We start from the raw sequence: 16873 nt of genomic DNA, 5'->3' as shown, positions 1-16873 counted from the left end.
ATGTCATTATGAAGTCCACCTAAGACCCGAAGCCTTAGATACTTTAGAGACAGCATACAGTGCATCACTTTGACATTGCATGCTGATATATGACATCGCCAAGTCTTAGTTGCTTACATGAAAATAAATGTTTTTAGAGCCTTTGGGGGGGTGGGGGATAGGGGAGCAGGGTCAGAGGGAGGGCCAAAGATCTTAAGACTAACAGAAATGGGTGCAAACTGTCACTGACTGGAGTTTTCAATATTTAGTTCATTTTTGTGAGGTGGGGGGGGGTGTGTTACAGTACGTAGCAAAGGATCCAAAGGAAAGCTTTCCACTTCAAATCCCAAAACATTTCAACGAAGAAATCACTGGAAATGCAAATAAAAAGCCGTCACAATCTCAACGAAGGAAAGGTTATTTCTAAAATGATCTCACGTAACACGCACAGCATAGTTCATCTCAGTACCTGAATTAAAAACCTTTAACAACTGCAGGAGGTGGGCCGGACCATTCCAAAAACCAAGGCCTATTTTTGGGCACAGGCCCTTTGATCCAGGGCAAGGTCCTCATTAGTTTCAACCCAACCCCCTCCATTCAGTTAGCAAATTGGAGCGTTAATTAAAAAAAACCATTCTTAGCTACCTAAAATCCTGATATATATATACAAGCAACAAATTAAACACTGTACTACAAAGCTACCTAACACTGATATTTTTTTTTAAATTTCCCCACGAACTACATATTCTCTTGTTTAAAAAGTTTGAAAACCAAACAAAACAATACTTTCCTCTCTTGAGCTAAAATGGCTTCGGGCTCCATTTTCAAAATGCCTGGTTGTTTGTTTTTTTTTATTTTGAAAGCTCTCTGTTTTGTGCTATTTGTTTGGAGCAATGTCGTGTGGCGGTAAAGGGGGAGAGGGCGGGCACACACGGGGGGGGGGAAAGGCCCATCCCACCGCTAGCAGGGGAAAATAAAACGCTCAGCAACAAAGCAGCTTTCGAAAGCTCTGGCTGAAACTAAGCAGCACGTTCTTGGCCCGACAGGCTTGGCTGAGTTGGAAATGGAGACGGGTAAATGCGAAATAACAGTAAATATTTGAAACATTCTCGTGCTAAAAATTTTTTTTTTTTTTACAAATCTTATAATTTGATCAGCCTGGTTTAAAATTCAGTGCATTTCCTTGGGGGAGGGGGAATGAGGATGACCCACTGTTCAAAGGGCTCAGTGTTTAATCTTTGATTGTGCCAACTACGTGATTGTAATTTTTGTTTAGAAAAACAGTTTGAGGGAGGAAGAAACTGCTATTTTAACAGGCTGAACAAGTGGGAATGTTTTAAAAAAAAATAAAAACTGCACAGCTCAACCTCAACTTGTACAAAACAAAGCGCAAACTTTTAAAAATAGGGCCCTTTGTGCCTTGGGTGTACAGAGTAGATACTGAACACACACAGTACCTCGCCGCTGATGTACTGGGGAGTATAGCAGGCAGAGTTACTGGAGAGAGAGGTCGATGTGCTTTGCTCAAACCTCATTAAATCTATTAATTACGGTACAGGCTGTAGGCCAACAGCAAACCATATTCTGAGAAATATTCAGGAGAATGAAAAGAACCAAGATAGTCACAGACAAGCATGGGAATCAGAGAAAGAGACACTTCCACACATGCATTCACACACAGACGTATGTACATAGACTTCGCACATACATACACAGACTCGCAGACACATACATGTACATGCATGTATGCATACACATCCATGCCGCACACACATACGTGCACATGTGCATATCATGCATGTATACCCATACTCACATATACATAGACACATGTGTATGTACATACATGTACTCACATCAGCATGCACACACTCACACATGCCACATGCATGTATGCAAATACACGCACACCCCAATTGAATCACTGTTGTTATATTCAAGTGAGCCCTGATTCACCAGACAACATGGCTGGGAAACAGACGTCACATTCAGGGCTTGTTGAAAGTCCCTGGGTAAGGAAAAGGCAAAATGAATAATGGATCAAAGAGAATAAGGACGAGTAAAGAACGGAGAAAGGAAGTGAAGAGAGAGAGAGAGAGAGAAAAGAGATTGCTCATTCTGGTCTGTTACGGTCCAATATGGTTTGCTGCAGTGGAACATGAATCAGAGAGGAGCACTGGAATGGAAGTGACCCTGCCACAAATTGCTCAATGGCTGGAGAGAGCACACCCTGTTGACCCTGTAGAAAATGTTTACATTACATAGTGCAGGATTTGCATCATCAGAACATAAGGTTCTCCCTCAGAGTCAGAGGTCGAAACTATCAGCGCCTTGACAGACACAGAGGCCCCAATCTGCACAAGAAGGTTATGAATTTGCACAACTAAAGAGAGCTACAGATCATGTGTGGAATCAATAGTTAGCATGGGAATTGCATCTGGTTCAGGTAGGAGTGAGTGAGCATGACGTTAAAAATGCCCAGCTCAATTTAAAGAGGTCAGAACTATAAATGGGGACCTCTGCCATAGTTAAAAAGTGGTGAGGTTCAGGGGCTCTGTCCAGGGTCCTGAAATCTATGTAACTGTACTTTGGAGATGTTTGTAATGCTATGATTTTTCTCCAAATGGGTCCTTTTCCTCCTTGCCTGCATGTGCACGATTCCAGGAAGACCCAGTATATAAAGTGCATGATTGTGAAGTATCAGTTTATAATCGATTGGCAGCATCAGAATTTTTGCAACCTCTGGACAAAATACAATCTGGGACAAACACTTCTGGCGTCAGCAGGCAAGAATGAAGGATGCGAGATGTTGGCACCTGCGGGAAAAGAACTTTCAATTTTCAATGTCAAACTTTATCCAAAACAAAGCTTCACACGTTCAGAACGCGAGGGCCCAGCGGGTATAGACCCTTATTTGCAGATGTAACTGTTGAAATCTTTCATTTTTTTTAATATGGGATCATATTCCTCCTTTAAGGCCATCCAGCCAACTATTGTACCATACACACTGTAAATCCAATAGCCCATTCATGTCCCTCTCAGGATCTGGGCTTGAGTGTTCTTGGTAGGCCTGCTTAGTTTCGACCCCTACTTATGGACAATCATTTTCAGGCAATAATATGGACGCCTCAGCTGCCATATTGAAGTGTCCAAGTGAATGTTACTGATGGACACTGCACAACACAAGAGAATTTACAAGATTCTGTGACCAAACACTATTAAAATACATTTTGAATGAGTCTATTTATGGATAGACTTCTTTAAAGGAACCATGCATTTCAAGATGAGAAATCAAGTCATCTGTTAAAGGCAATAATGGAAGCAATCACTGCACAGTCCAGTATGGCAGCACACCGGGGTCCTTCAGTCCACTAAGACATTCTTAAATAAGGTCTACAGCCAATCCTTAATCAATCTTTATAATCACTCAATATACATTATCAATTCAAGTAAATTTTACAAATGCATTTCAGCAGCTCAGGTAGTCAGTCAGCAAAGCTTGCTTCCTGTACATTTGTTTTGAAATCTCAGATGTACTTGGAGTTAATAAGCAGGGAGATGATAACCGGGGAGGTGCCTCCCTTGCTTATTTTTCAAAAAATGTAAACAAATCATAACACAACAGTTAGAGTATTTTCTTTTAGTACACCCTGTTTTGTTTTAATAAAAGTCTTAATTGAAATCTATTTCTAAGTTTAATCATTTACAAAAGAGCAAAATCCAAAAAAGAAAAGTATACTGACAAAGTAGTTGATTAAGAGATCGTTGTTACATTAAGGCTCCCACCACAAGTCCTATTTACACAACTTGTCAACTATTAGATTGTTCCTGGCATTATGCCATTGGCTTTACACAGAAGCCTCAGCTATTGGCCTCATCCACCGACAGTCAAGCCTTTAAATTTGCCAACTCCCTACCTAACAGCACTGTGGGAGCCTTTCACCATACGAACTGCAGCGGTTCCAGAAGAAGGCCCACCACCACCTTCTCAAGGGCAACTAGGGATAGGCAATAAATGCCGGACTTGCCAGCGACGCCCACATCCCGAGAATGAATTTTTAAAAAAAACATGGAGTTTGGAAAAATGTGGCTTAAAAGTATGGCATCCCTGACAGACCAAACTAGTTTATGTACTTGCAGGAATTTAACAGTGGGTTCAGACTATTGTATCAGACCATTTAGATCCAAGTTGGCTTGAAGCATTCAGCAGTGTGAACAGCCTGTACATGTTAGTACATTACACATTAACTTTTCTTTTAATTTGCTTTTCTTTGCTCACTTGGGTCCACCTGGGTTTACTTGCACAAGTGACTTCAATACCAGCCTACACTTCTGCAATGGACAAGAGCAGCAATGTCATGGGAACACCATCATCTCCAAGTTCCCCTGCGAGTCACACACTATCCTAACGTGGACATATATTGCCATTGCTTCATCGTCGCTGGGTCAGTATACTGGAATCCCCACCTAATACCAATGTGGGAGCAACATCACCACAAGGACTGCAGTGGTTCAAGAGGAAGGACAATTACCAGCTTCTCAGGGCAACTAGGGATGGGCAGTAAATGCAACCATGCCAGCGTTGCCCACATTCCCAGAACATAAACTGTGGGATATACATCAATCCCTATTCTAGTTTCCTTCATATACTTTGTGATATATATTAATCCTCAATCCAGTATCCTCCATATACTGTGTTTACACGCACATATTATATCTATATAACCCCCAAACTGATAAACTCCATACAATGGGGGACGTACATTAATCTCGTCTAGTAACCTCCATGTATGAGCTGCTGTTTATCAATCCTCAATACATATATATACCTGTGACATACAGATATACACCAATCCCCATTCAAGTATGCTCCATATACCATGTGTATACATCAATTCCCAATATTCCCAGTCCAATATCCTTGACATACTCCCCAATTTAAAGTCCTACATCTACTGTGTAATATGCATGTTGTCTAGTATGCTCCATACAGTATGTGATATACATAAATTTCCGGTCTAACTGCCTCCATATACTGTTTAATCTACATTGCTCAATTGTTTAGGCCAGCTGAGTTGCCATAGTGACCTTATTCCTGCAATGAACTATGGGTACAGTATGTCACTGTGATGCAGTTCCTATGTAAATCCTTGCCCCATATCACATCGTTTTCATTTCAGTATTCAAACCAATCTCATTGGAAGAAGCTTTGCTAAAAGAGCTATGAGGGATTGACTACAAATTTACCCACAATTCCAAGGAAACTGATGTCCATGAAAACCTCTCGATAACACGTTTGCACAGATCTGGCTTGAAACAGTTAATGAACGGTGTTGTTAAGAAGAGGACTGCAGGTAGCCATGTGTGGCTTAAAATGAGAGATTGTTTTGCAATCTGCACTGTAATACTGCAGTTATTCATCAACTCTTATCCGGCCAGGTCAGTGACAGAGAGCATTTATCCAGGCACGACGCAGTGGGCAATGCCTAAACATATCTGCCAGTGCCAGCTTCGCTGGAGTGGGCAACATTCTTTGCAAGGCTAAGGATGAGCACACTCTACCAGTCCAATCGTAGACGGGGTGCAGAGGCAGACACAAGGGGGTTGAATTTGTATGTGGGGTTACTCGCGCTTGTCCAGAAAAACAGCATGAATGGTGCGTCTCTGCTGAAGTTACAAAGGACGAGTGGGAGAACTTCGTCAGAAATTCACCAGCAAGCTCCTGAACCCAGGCTGCATCAATGGGCCTCATGATCACCGATGTCAGCAACGTAACTGATCATAGAATCGTTACAGCACTGGAGGCCATTCAGCCCATCGAGCCTGAGTCGGCTCTTTGTAAGGGCAATCCAGTTAGTCCTATTCCCCTGCTCTTTCACCGTAGCCCTGCAAATTTTTTCCCTTCAAGTATTTATCCAATTCCTTTTTGAAAGTCATGATTGAATCTGCTTCCACCGCCCTTTCAGGCAGCATATTCCAGATCATAATTACTCGCTGCATAAATAAGTTTTTCCTCATGTCACCTTTAGTTCTTTTGCCAATCAACTTAAACCTGTGACCTCTGGTTCTCGACCCTTCCGCCAATGGGAACAGTTTCTCTTTATTTACTTTATCTAAACCAGTCATGATTTTGAACACTTCTATAAAATCACCTCTTAACCTTCTCTGCTCTAAGGAGAACAACCCCAGCTTCTGCAGTCTATCCACGTAACTGAAGTCTCCCATCCCTGGAACCATACTTTGAGGTAGAGTGTCATCTGGGCTCCTTCTGGGGCCCAGACCCAGAGCTAGGCAAGCAGCCCCCGCGCCCCAACTGACAGGCCCAAAACCGGCCTGAAATTGGGCCTTGAGCCTCGGGCCTTGTTTACACTTTATGGCGACATGTTGTGCCTCCAGAGTCAGCTCGCTCATTTGAAGAGCACGAATGTCAAGCCCCCTTGTTGCGCCAGAGCAGCCCGAAGGTAAATCCTGGGAGGGGTATTGAAGCGGGCAACGGGGAGGAGAGGAGTGATCATGATGACTGTAGAGTCAGGGGAGCACCTGCTCCTCATGGCTCCACAGGAAGGTTTTTCTAAACATTTGCATTAAAAAACGGACCTTTAGTTAGCGGCGGATGCTGGAGAATCCTGAGCGGAGCAGGCCCGACCCTCATCACAGCCCAGTTTCTGTGAGGGGGCCTAATACAGGCGAGAGGCCCCTCATTACCATATGCAAGGTACCCAATGCCTGTTTTAGCCGGCCGACAGCGACACCTGAGAAATGGCCCGACCCAATTCTGGCACAGACGTTTTTCAGGCACCCCTGGGCCGCAGGACGTTGCTCCCTGAAATTGGGCTTCGTTGCACCTGTTTTGCGCCCGTAAAATGGGTGCAAGAGGTCCAATTTCTACCTTTTGTATTTCGCCTCTCAAGACAGAGGTAGTCGGAGACAGACTGTGACACCTGCCGACTTTGCAGAGAGAAGGGAACTTTTGAGACGTGCCCATCACACTTCAGGTATCACAATTAAAAGTATTAAAAAAGAAAGCCAGTCATAATACTGTCAGTTTCTTCTGACCTTGGGGAGAAGCTGAGTTTACAAGAAGCTGCCAATCTTCAGAGAAACTTCTCGCAGCAATTAATCTCAAACTGCCCACAGCCTGGGCCTGTGTGCAGGAATTAGACCTTGTGGCCTTAAAAGGGACACAGCAGTACACAGGGTCCCCCACCTTAGCAGCAGAATAATGCATTGTGCCATCCTTATAAGGCAGTAACATCCTCTGACCTATGAGCAATGCCACAGGGGATCTGCTAGAGAGGGGGATAATGTAAAGCTATGTATTTATTCAGCTTTATACTGATTACTAGGTTACTGCTCCACTTGCCTTGGTCATACCCAAGTAATTGTCAAAGAATTTTAACAGTAAATAGATAAAGAATTATTGTTCCTTTTTTCCACTTGGGTAGATTCTGAGCCACTCCCAGAAAAATAAATGTGAAAAATATGTAATGGTGCAGTGCGGCTTTAAGAGAGAGCACTGACAGCCACCATCGTAATTCCTCAGTCAAGGAAGTGTTTAAGACCTAGTTTTTAAGGCAGGGTTTTACATAATTAACGTCGGAAAAGTTCTGCACGTTTCACAGCCAACCAGAAATTCAGAGTGTAGCAATCAATTGCTCCGTGCAATAAATGTATGCACTCCGAACTTAGTGGAGCCCATATTCGCAGATACAGGCTTAATGCAGTCGTAGGCCACTCCTCTGTCCGCCATTTTAGGGAACGCCTTAACATGTGGCAAATGAGTTAACGTCTGTGATAAGGTAGCAGACAGAAGCAGTTCATTGAACATGGTAAGTATCCATCCACTAATATCACTAACAGCAACCTCTAGCCCCACTAGATAGTTTCTTTTATTATTCGTTCTCAGGATGCGGGCGAGACTGGCGCCCACACCCCCACCCCCACCCCTCCCCCCAACATTTATTGCCCACTCTCTAGCAATTCTTCTTCTAGGTGGCTTGCTGGGCCACTTCAGAGGGAAGAGTCAACCATGTAGTGTGGGACTGGAGTCACGTGTAGGCTCAGACCAGCTTGGGGTGCCAGGCTCCCTTCCCTGAAGGACATTAGTAAACCAGTTGGGATTTTTATGATGATTCAGCATTGCCAACTTGCTATAGTAGGATTTCAGCCCACGACCTCCAGGTTGATGGTCCAGTCCCATAACCATTCCACCACCATACCCTTGATTTGAGCTGCAGGGTCAACTCTCATTTGAGTCCTCTGATAATGGTCACAATCAAACCTCATTGCTTCCTTTGGGCTGGCTTGAAGACCTTCCTATGGTGGGAGGCTCTAATCTGAGACAAGGAAAAAGCTGGCAGTGCCTGGTCCCTCTACGATCTGCCCACCATTCGCCAGCTGATCAGGGAAATCGCACTGCTGCCAGGCATGAAGCAGGCCACTGTCCAAGTCATGGTGCCCGCTCTGACTGAGTGTGGTGGTGGAGCAATTAGTGGCATCTGCAGGGAAACCAAGAGCTTAGGGCAACAAATTGGGTAAATTAGAAATATAATTAAATTGACAGCCTTTTGCATGAAAGGATTGTCACTGGATCAAAAAAGACAAATTGTGCTTCTAGCCAAGAATAAAGGAACAGATTGTCCTAACAACCTGATTCAATCTAAGTATAATGATCGTAAATAATATGTGGGGAGTCAGTGCCCTGGGGTCAGTAGGTGTAGAGTGGGGAGTCAGTGCCCTGGGGTCAGTAGGTGTAGAGTGGGGAGTCAGTGCCCTGGGGTCAGTAGGTGTAGAGTGGGGAGTCAGTGCCCTGGGGTCAGTAGGTGTAGAGTGGGGAGTCAGTGCCCTGGGGTCAGTGGGCAGTAGGTGTAGGGTGGGGAGTCGGTGCCCTGGGGTCAGTAGGTGTAGAGTGGGGAGTCGGTGCCCTGGGGTCAGGGGAAAGTAGGTGTAGGGTGGAGAGTCAGTGCCCTGGGGTCAGTGGGCAGTAGGTGTAGGGTGGGGAGTCGGTGCCCTGGGGTCAGTAGGTGTAGAGTGGGGAGTCAGTGCCCTGGGGTCAGGGGAAAGTAGGTGTAGGGTGGAGAGTCAGTGCCCTGGGGTCAGGGGGAAGTAGGTGTAGGGTGGGGAGTCAGCACTTGGGTCAGGGGGCAGCAGGTGTAGAGCCAGCTGGTAAAGGACTGTAGAATGTAATGATGTGGGACTGTACCTGAGCTGAACAAGCTACTGAACAACAAACTGAGCCTAATCAATTCGAGCAAGTTAAACTTTAGCCCCTGTGTAATGTGTCCGGCTGCATTGCTTAATTTGATTTCAGCCAGAGAACGCTCAGCAGGTCGGGCAGCTGAGAGAGGAAGGTAGGGTTAATGTTACAGGTTGATGACCATTCATCACAAAACACTAACCCTATCTTCCTCTCTCCACAGTCGCCCCCTGACCTGCTGAGTGTTTCCAACATTTTCTGTTTTTAGTTCTGATTTCCAGCATCCGCAGTATTTTGCTGTTTGATTATGCAGAATAGAGCCTGGTTTCATTAACCTGTCGATGTGCCTTAGGAACAGGAGGAGGCCGTTCAGCCCCTCGGGCCTGTTCCGCCATTCAATTAGATCATGGCTGATCTGCATCTGAACTCCATTCAGCCACCTTGGTTCCATATCCCTTAATACCCTGACCTAGCAAAAAACTATCAATCTGAGTTTTAATTATTTCAATTGACCCAGCACCCCCTTTCTATCACCCCTCCCTGCTCTGGGCCTCGGCACGGACCATATTTTTTAAAGCCCCGACAGGCAAGCTGCATCGGGCCACCTGACTGGTGCCCACAATTTGCCTGATTTATTTTGATGAGGCCCGAGGTCGAATTTACTTCGGTCCTCGGGCCTCTCTGTTCTGGCGTGCCGTCGCTATGCCCTGCTGGAATCACCCCCAGTTTGGGGCGCTAAGGGATTTGGGCCCCAGTGTTTGTAGGCTGTCAACAAAGGGATGGGATACACCATCTCTGACGCGGCCAAATTTAAAGCAGGGCACGGAGGCCAATGCCAGTGTTCTTTACTCACTGGGTACTTTGCACACGTGATTTACTGGCATTGGGCAGCTCCAAGTTGACTTTGAGTCTGGTCCAAAGTTGCAGCCCCTGTTAAAGTGAATGGAGTGCTCCTGGATTACAGTGAGTTCCTCCGTCACAGGCATCATTGGAGAGGCTCTAGAGGGAAGGAGACCCAAAATGGCAAGTTTCTTTCGAGGCAAAGAAGTTTTTAATAAAGATAAATACTTTTGTAATGACTGGTTGTGTGATATTAATTAGAAACACATCTGAAGATCTTTTGCATGTTACTTTGATGAAAGTGCTAATCTGTTTAGTTTAAAATAATTTCACCTCATTAAATAGAGAGAAATATCATGCGAGTATATTAATGTTAGTTATTAATATTACCCAGCATGATTTCACACCATAGAATCGTAGAATCTTACAGCACAGAAGGAGGCCATTCGGCCCTTTATGCCTGTGCTGGCTCCTTGAACAAGCTATCAAATTAGTCCCACTCCCTTGCTCTTTCTCCATAGCCCTGCAATTTTCTCCTCTTCAAGTATTTATCCAATTCCCTTTTGAAAGTTTCTATTGAATCTGCTTCCACCACCCTTTCGGGCAGTGCATTCTATTTTTACTTTTTTATTTTTATTTTTGTTTTTACATAAACATTACGGGAGCTCTTTGAACAACTTCCTTCCTATTGGCTTTTCCTTCCCCTTTAATCTTTTACCTATTCAAAAGAGAAGACCATCCACTGGACCGCCCTGGCCCCATCGATGAAGGGCTAATCCCCTGCATTAGTCAGTCAGAAGGAATGTCATCATTGTCCTTCCACATCATCACCATACTCTTAAGAAACTGTAAAAGGTACCAATGGACCCTTGAGGCCTTCCATTGGTCAAAATAGTTGAAAATACCAATAAAGTCCACTGTGGTTTGTAGAAGATGAAAACATAATTTAAATTGCTGCCACCCAACATCTAAAACTCTTCAATGCGATTATGCGTTTTCAACAAAAAAAAACCCATCAACACTAATTTTTCTCTGCTTTCCAAAATCATTTTCATATGAAGATACTCCAAAAATCACACGAATGACAAAAGCGTAAACGTTCCATTAAAAACGCCATAAAAACATTCAAACACACTCTTCCTCAAATATTGTACAGGCATTTATGTGCAGTCGTCCTATATACAAATTGAATTCTTCGAGGAAATCCCACTAAAGGTATAAGAATGAGTGGTGTGCTTGAGTCCGTGGATGTTTGGTTCAGTCAGATTGGGGAACCGCCATCAGGGACTATTTGGAACAAGGGTCTCTGGGAAGCTATTTCCTGTAGCTCAAGAAGTGAGTGGAAACCATTTCAGGGCTCGAGGTCGTGACCTGGTATATAAAACTCTTTCTACACAACCAGTAAAAGAACTCCAGACAAGGAAAGGCATCCTCAGACTTTGTGCTTCCTTGCCTTATTCAGTCATTGGTCCTGAAAACCTACTTCCCCGTCTGATACACCTATTTCATTATATCTCTCCTTCCACCACCACCACCCTCCCCATGCCCTCAGTAATACTAAAATTGAAAGACTTTGAGACTTGCGGCTCTTCATGATGCCTTTGTGCTTTGTCCAGGCTAGGCCCCTCCCAGTCACCCACTCTTTTGTTTCTTTCCCCTCCTGAATGAGCTCACTGCTCATACAGTTCTCTGGATGTTTTCCACTCTATACCACAATGGCCCAGAAATCCGTGGGTGGCTCCCACAATATTGGTAAAGGCTCCCGTAGAGGCATTCAGAGTATATGCAAATAGGGAGCCTAACGCCAGTTTGAGGCCCTCTTTCCAACTGACCGCGCCGTGCATCATGTATGCTGCGGTCAGTATTCTCAGGCGCTTGGTGTTATGAGGGGCCCTTTGACGACACAACCCTAAGGAACCCGCTACGGGTTGTATCGCTGCCAGGTTATGGCTGCATATTTACTTGGTCTGTTCTAATTACATTCTTCGACAGAGTGAAATCATGGGGGTAATTTTAACTTCAATGGAAAGTAAAATTGGCACTGGGTCCAATCCCGTCAGTCTCCCGCCGGGCGGGTTAGGTTAAAATGACCCCTCATGAGTCTACAATCAATTTACAATGTTTCCCTGCATTAAGTTTCCCCGAAATTTAAGCCTTACACATTAATAAGGTAGGTTGAGGACAGTAGGGTTAACAGGAGAACTGAACGAGTCTTCAAGTAAACCTGCCTGTTCTCCATTACCATCACATCCAGCTGTTTATATTTGGATTCTATTTCTCGTGTTTGGCCTGTGAAATTTCTCACCTCGGTCAGTCTTCCCTTCCTCCTAGAATATACAGGCTTTTGAAAACCACAGCTCGCCATCACCTAACCTCGCTACTTCTTCCTTTACTTTGCCTTTTCTCCTCGTGACATCCTACATCATAGGTCTTGAGGTCTTCACCTAAGTTTCTCATTATAAAAGAACAGAAACTTTCTCCAACCAAATCTATGCAAACTCCTCGCCCTGTACTGCTGCTGGTTGACCCATGACATCAACAGGTATCTCCTCAACTGTACTCGGTTGTCCCTTAACGGTAAGTGAAGGCCATTTAGCAAAGCAATAGGACTCCAGCATTCAGTTCATCACAATCTACCTCTTAACAAGCAGTGTAGCAGCTCCCCCCCATTGTAAACCTTCGTTCTGTGCATTTCCCTCGCCTACTCATTCACCAAAACAATTATCCAAAATGGTAATGATCAACCAATGCCGATATTTACTGGGCCATCACATTCTACACCTTAATCGTGAGTTGGTTGTCGACAAACCTAAGAACCATCAAATCCCACTGTAAAACTGAGGAAATATTTGCGAGCTTACGGTATGTGTTTAGCCAAATGCAAGTTGTTCGTAGTCTGGTTGGTTCTGCTGCCCAACAGCCAATGGGGTAGGGAAGGAGGGACCTCTATAAACTCTAAACCGTGAAGAGGTTGCCCGTAGGACCAGAATAGTAATAAATAACATCCAGCCTACACCTTGCAATGTTCAAACATGTGTGTTAAACTCTTATGAGAATTAGAATACTAAGGATCACATTTGACCTCTTATCTGTCAGCACTGTCTGGCATTCTTTTAAAGTTATCACTATTCAAGCAACATCATCCATATGAAATATAACTGAAAAATACAATATGACAGGAGTTAAATGGCATCAACTTACATCTAGGAGAGAACCTTTCACAGCAAGATCAGAGGCTTCCCTATCTAGACAACCATTGCAGTCCACAACCACTAACCGTTACCAGCAGGACCCAGAGGCTCCTGTCTAACCAGCTACCACAGTGCCTTAGGGCCCAGTAGTCAACTTAGGAAGGACAGGAGCTGCTGACTAGTCAGGTAAAGATTCACCTATATTAGCATAATTTATTTGATGGTCTAAAATCATACATTGCGCTCAGACATGTGCTATAGTTGGGAATGATGAAACACCCTTTAACTAAGGAGGGAAACATGCATCGATTGAATACAGACTATCACATCAGTGATGGTGTATTATCTCTCCCAGGTGGGAAAGATATTCAAGGTAGTCATTCCCACCTGGCAATGAACATCACTGAAGTACCACCAGCACTGCAACTCTCTGCTAATTCCTGATCAGAAATATCAAATACTACTAGATTGTAGTGCAATATCATGTTTCATTTCACTACAGTGAAAATTCACATCACGAGGCACTGGTGCAGTGACATTATCACCCAGATCCATGGAACGGAAGAGACTGTCTTCATGCTGATTGACAGCTAGCAGTGTTCCTTCACAGAAATACATGTGAGTACGTAGCAAGTGATAAATATGCGTCATTAGATTCCCTTCCTCTTTGACAATAATGACTCCGTTGGGCAGTAACATTAACATTCACCGCAATGAAATAAAATTGTTTTTCTCAGTGCTGCTAAATGGAGCCTGCACCTGGATTAAGGATCTATCCTTAACTATAGGCCTGACTGTCACTGTGGTCGTGGTTACAGTTTACAGCACAACCAATTGCATTCAATAGCCACATGCCTTAAACAACCATCTTGACACGATCTTCAAGGACTTCATTGGCCAGTGGCTTCTTAAACCACGTGATGCTCACCAACATTGTGAAGTCCCAACAATGTCACTATACACTGTCATTGTGAAGTCACTGCACACATGCACGCACGCATACACACAGGCATGCGCACACACGCATGAATGCACACACACATGCATGCACACATACACTCATGCATACACACATACACACATGTATGCAAACACATGCACATGTGTGAATGCACACATACGTGCATGCACACGCACTCACACACCACCATTCTGAGATCACTTGCTACTTCCCACTTCTATTCCTGCAATAATGACTGCAGCTGGTGGTTTCCCAGGACCCTGGACAGGCATTCAGAATGAAGCCAAATGGGGTCTTCAGTGGTGAATGGGTTAATACAGGTTTTAACTGTACAGTATTGGCACTGATATTAATATTTACTATATTAATCATCACCCCCTACACAAAGACGCATCACCTGATGTAACTTGATACAAATGACATGCAGTTAGAATTTTGTCATATTGTATTGGACCAGACTTAATGTTCATCATGGAATCCAATTCACTCCCATTATAATGTGGTTGAAAAACAATGTACCGTGATGTTTTGCATGAAGATCAAAAACATAAAAAATAGAAAAGAGTGGGTCCATCTGGAATTCCTGTATGTCATCCATACCAGGACCTCCTAAACAGCCCCCAAACCAGGAGTGACTCCACCCTCAGACATCTGACTCAATGCTGGACAGTTTCTCATATACGTGTCCATTGCTGGACCCGTTGAAAGCCCTGGGAGTCTTGTTATTTGCCACACACGCCGTCAGCTGGCTGCCGGTGCCCATTTCCTTCTGAAACCTCACTGGCATGGCGCTGAGCACGGACGAGGCTGACTTGGCCGAAGGGCGGAAGTCGAGGCGTGCCTTGGACCCGGCCGGGTGCTTGAAGAGGTGCGACTTGCTGCCGTGAAGCAAGCACTGGTCGTCGCCAAAGGTGGGGATGAAGGGATTCTGGGTGACCCGGTCGGGGTAGAGGGATTTACTCAGCGTGTAGCGGCTGAGGTTGTGGCGCTCCGGCGCGGAGGGCTTGCTGGCAAAGGCTGGCTCGGCCTGCGTTTCAAACATGTGCGCGTAGGGGCTGCCCTCGGGGAAGCGGTCTTTCTCCTTCAGGCTCACGCTCCGCGGGGCGATCAGCACGTTATCTTCTTTCTGCATCTCCACAAACGTATCGTAGGAGTGCTGCCGGCGCAGCTTGTTGCGGTTGCGCCTCTGCAGCTTCGTGGAGTCGGTGGGGCTCTGGTGGTACTTGGAGAGCCCGGCTCCCAAAGGAGGTGGTTGGTCTACGTCTTGCAACGAGTTGTCCTCGCTGATGTCGTACAAGGTCGCCGTCTTCTTGCAGGCCTCGCACCAAAGGCAGGCGGCCCTGTTGGCGTTCTGCCCGCCGTAGTTGTGCAGCTTGGAGGGGCAGTTGCGGCAGTAGCTCACAGGCTGGTGCTCGCTCCACTCCGCCATTCCCGCGTTCTTGTCCCACAGGCCAGCGCTGGAGGTTTGCAGGTTGCCCTTCCGCTCGCTCGCCCCGAACTCGCCACTGTGCGCGTGGTGCTGCCTGCTCAGGCGCGCGCCGGAAGGGTCGTGCTTCGGAAAGTCGTCGTCGTGGCTCTTGTAGAGGTCCGACAGGTCCACGTGCTCCCAATGGGACGGGTTTTCCTTGCAGCGAAACTGCTCGTGGTAAAAATCCCGCAGCTTATCCTTGTTGAAGAAGCGCGCCTTCCTGTCCGAGGTGTGCGCTTTCCGCCTGTAGGCGAGCTCAATTTCGTCAAACTCTTTCCGCGACTTGGCCGAGGCGGGCCTCTTCTTAAGGCTGTCCTTGTACTGCTTGCGGCGTTTGGTGTTGCCTATGTTGCCGTAGGTGACCGTGTGGGTCGATATGTCAGAGACGTCGGACCGAATCAGATCATCGTGGGCGTAGCGGTCGTTTTTGAACAAGTATTTGTGGTTCTCATAGCTGTCGCTGAGGTGGCCTTGTGCATATTTCAGGGGCAAACCAATCTCAAAGGGCTGCCTTGAAAGTGGCCTGCCTTGTGTACCAAACATCGCATTGTCACACTCGTACGGGATATCCAAGGAACTGGTGCTGGCGATACTGTGCGGGCGGTGATGGTGGTAATGATCGTGATAAATGCTGTTGCTGTCCTTGGCATGGAGATTCCCAAACGTCCTCTCCACCTCGCTGATGTAATCGCTGAACAGGTTGTCGTCAGGCTGGTAGGACTTGCAGTCGGAATGAGCGAAACTCCGCCGGTGCTCGGAGACGTCGAAGACCGACGAGTCGCGCCCGATGAAGTCCAAAGCGCTCTGGGGCGAGCCGAAGTGTGTGCCGTTCACCCCGGTGAGGTTGGCCATGCTTTTGGCCGTCCTCAGGAGCCGCATGATATTGGAATGGGTGTCGTTCACTGTGGCGGTGGGGGACTCCATGCAAGACAGCTTGTCCTCTATGGCAACACCATGAATGCAGCTATATATACCCTGAAATAAAGCACAAAAAGAACAAGGAGTAGATCAATGGATGTGCAGAACATAGAGTTCAAAGAAGTCTACCTAAAATGTTATTGGAATGACCTTTAGCATACTTATACTGTAGGTACCAATTACATAGAATTTACAGCAGAGAAACAGGCCGTTCGGCCCAATGGTTCATCATCAGTGTTTATGCTCGACACAATCCTCCTCCCACCCTGCTTCATCTAACCCTATCACCATATCCTTTTATTCCTTTCTCCCTCAAGTAC

General features: G+C 45.6%; 1 protein-coding gene across 1 annotated transcript in view; it reads right to left on the bottom strand.

Annotated features, from left to right (window-relative positions):
* Positions 1-14810: 14810 nt before the first annotated feature.
* Positions 14811-16873, bottom strand: part of LOC137305690 (glutamate receptor ionotropic, NMDA 2B-like) — a 388749-nt gene continuing 386686 nt past the window's right edge. Inside the window, exon 13 of the mRNA XM_067974599.1 lies at positions 14811-16610. Coding sequence (XP_067830700.1) covers positions 14811-16610 — 1800 coding nt within the window. The remainder of the gene's footprint in view (positions 16611-16873) is intronic.

The sequence above is a fragment of the Heptranchias perlo genome, chromosome 40 (genome assembly GCF_035084215.1).
Source record: "Heptranchias perlo isolate sHepPer1 chromosome 40, sHepPer1.hap1, whole genome shotgun sequence".
In the NCBI taxonomy this organism is placed as follows: Eukaryota; Metazoa; Chordata; class Chondrichthyes; order Hexanchiformes; family Hexanchidae; genus Heptranchias; species Heptranchias perlo.
This window is presented reverse-complemented; position numbering and strand designations above follow the sequence as displayed.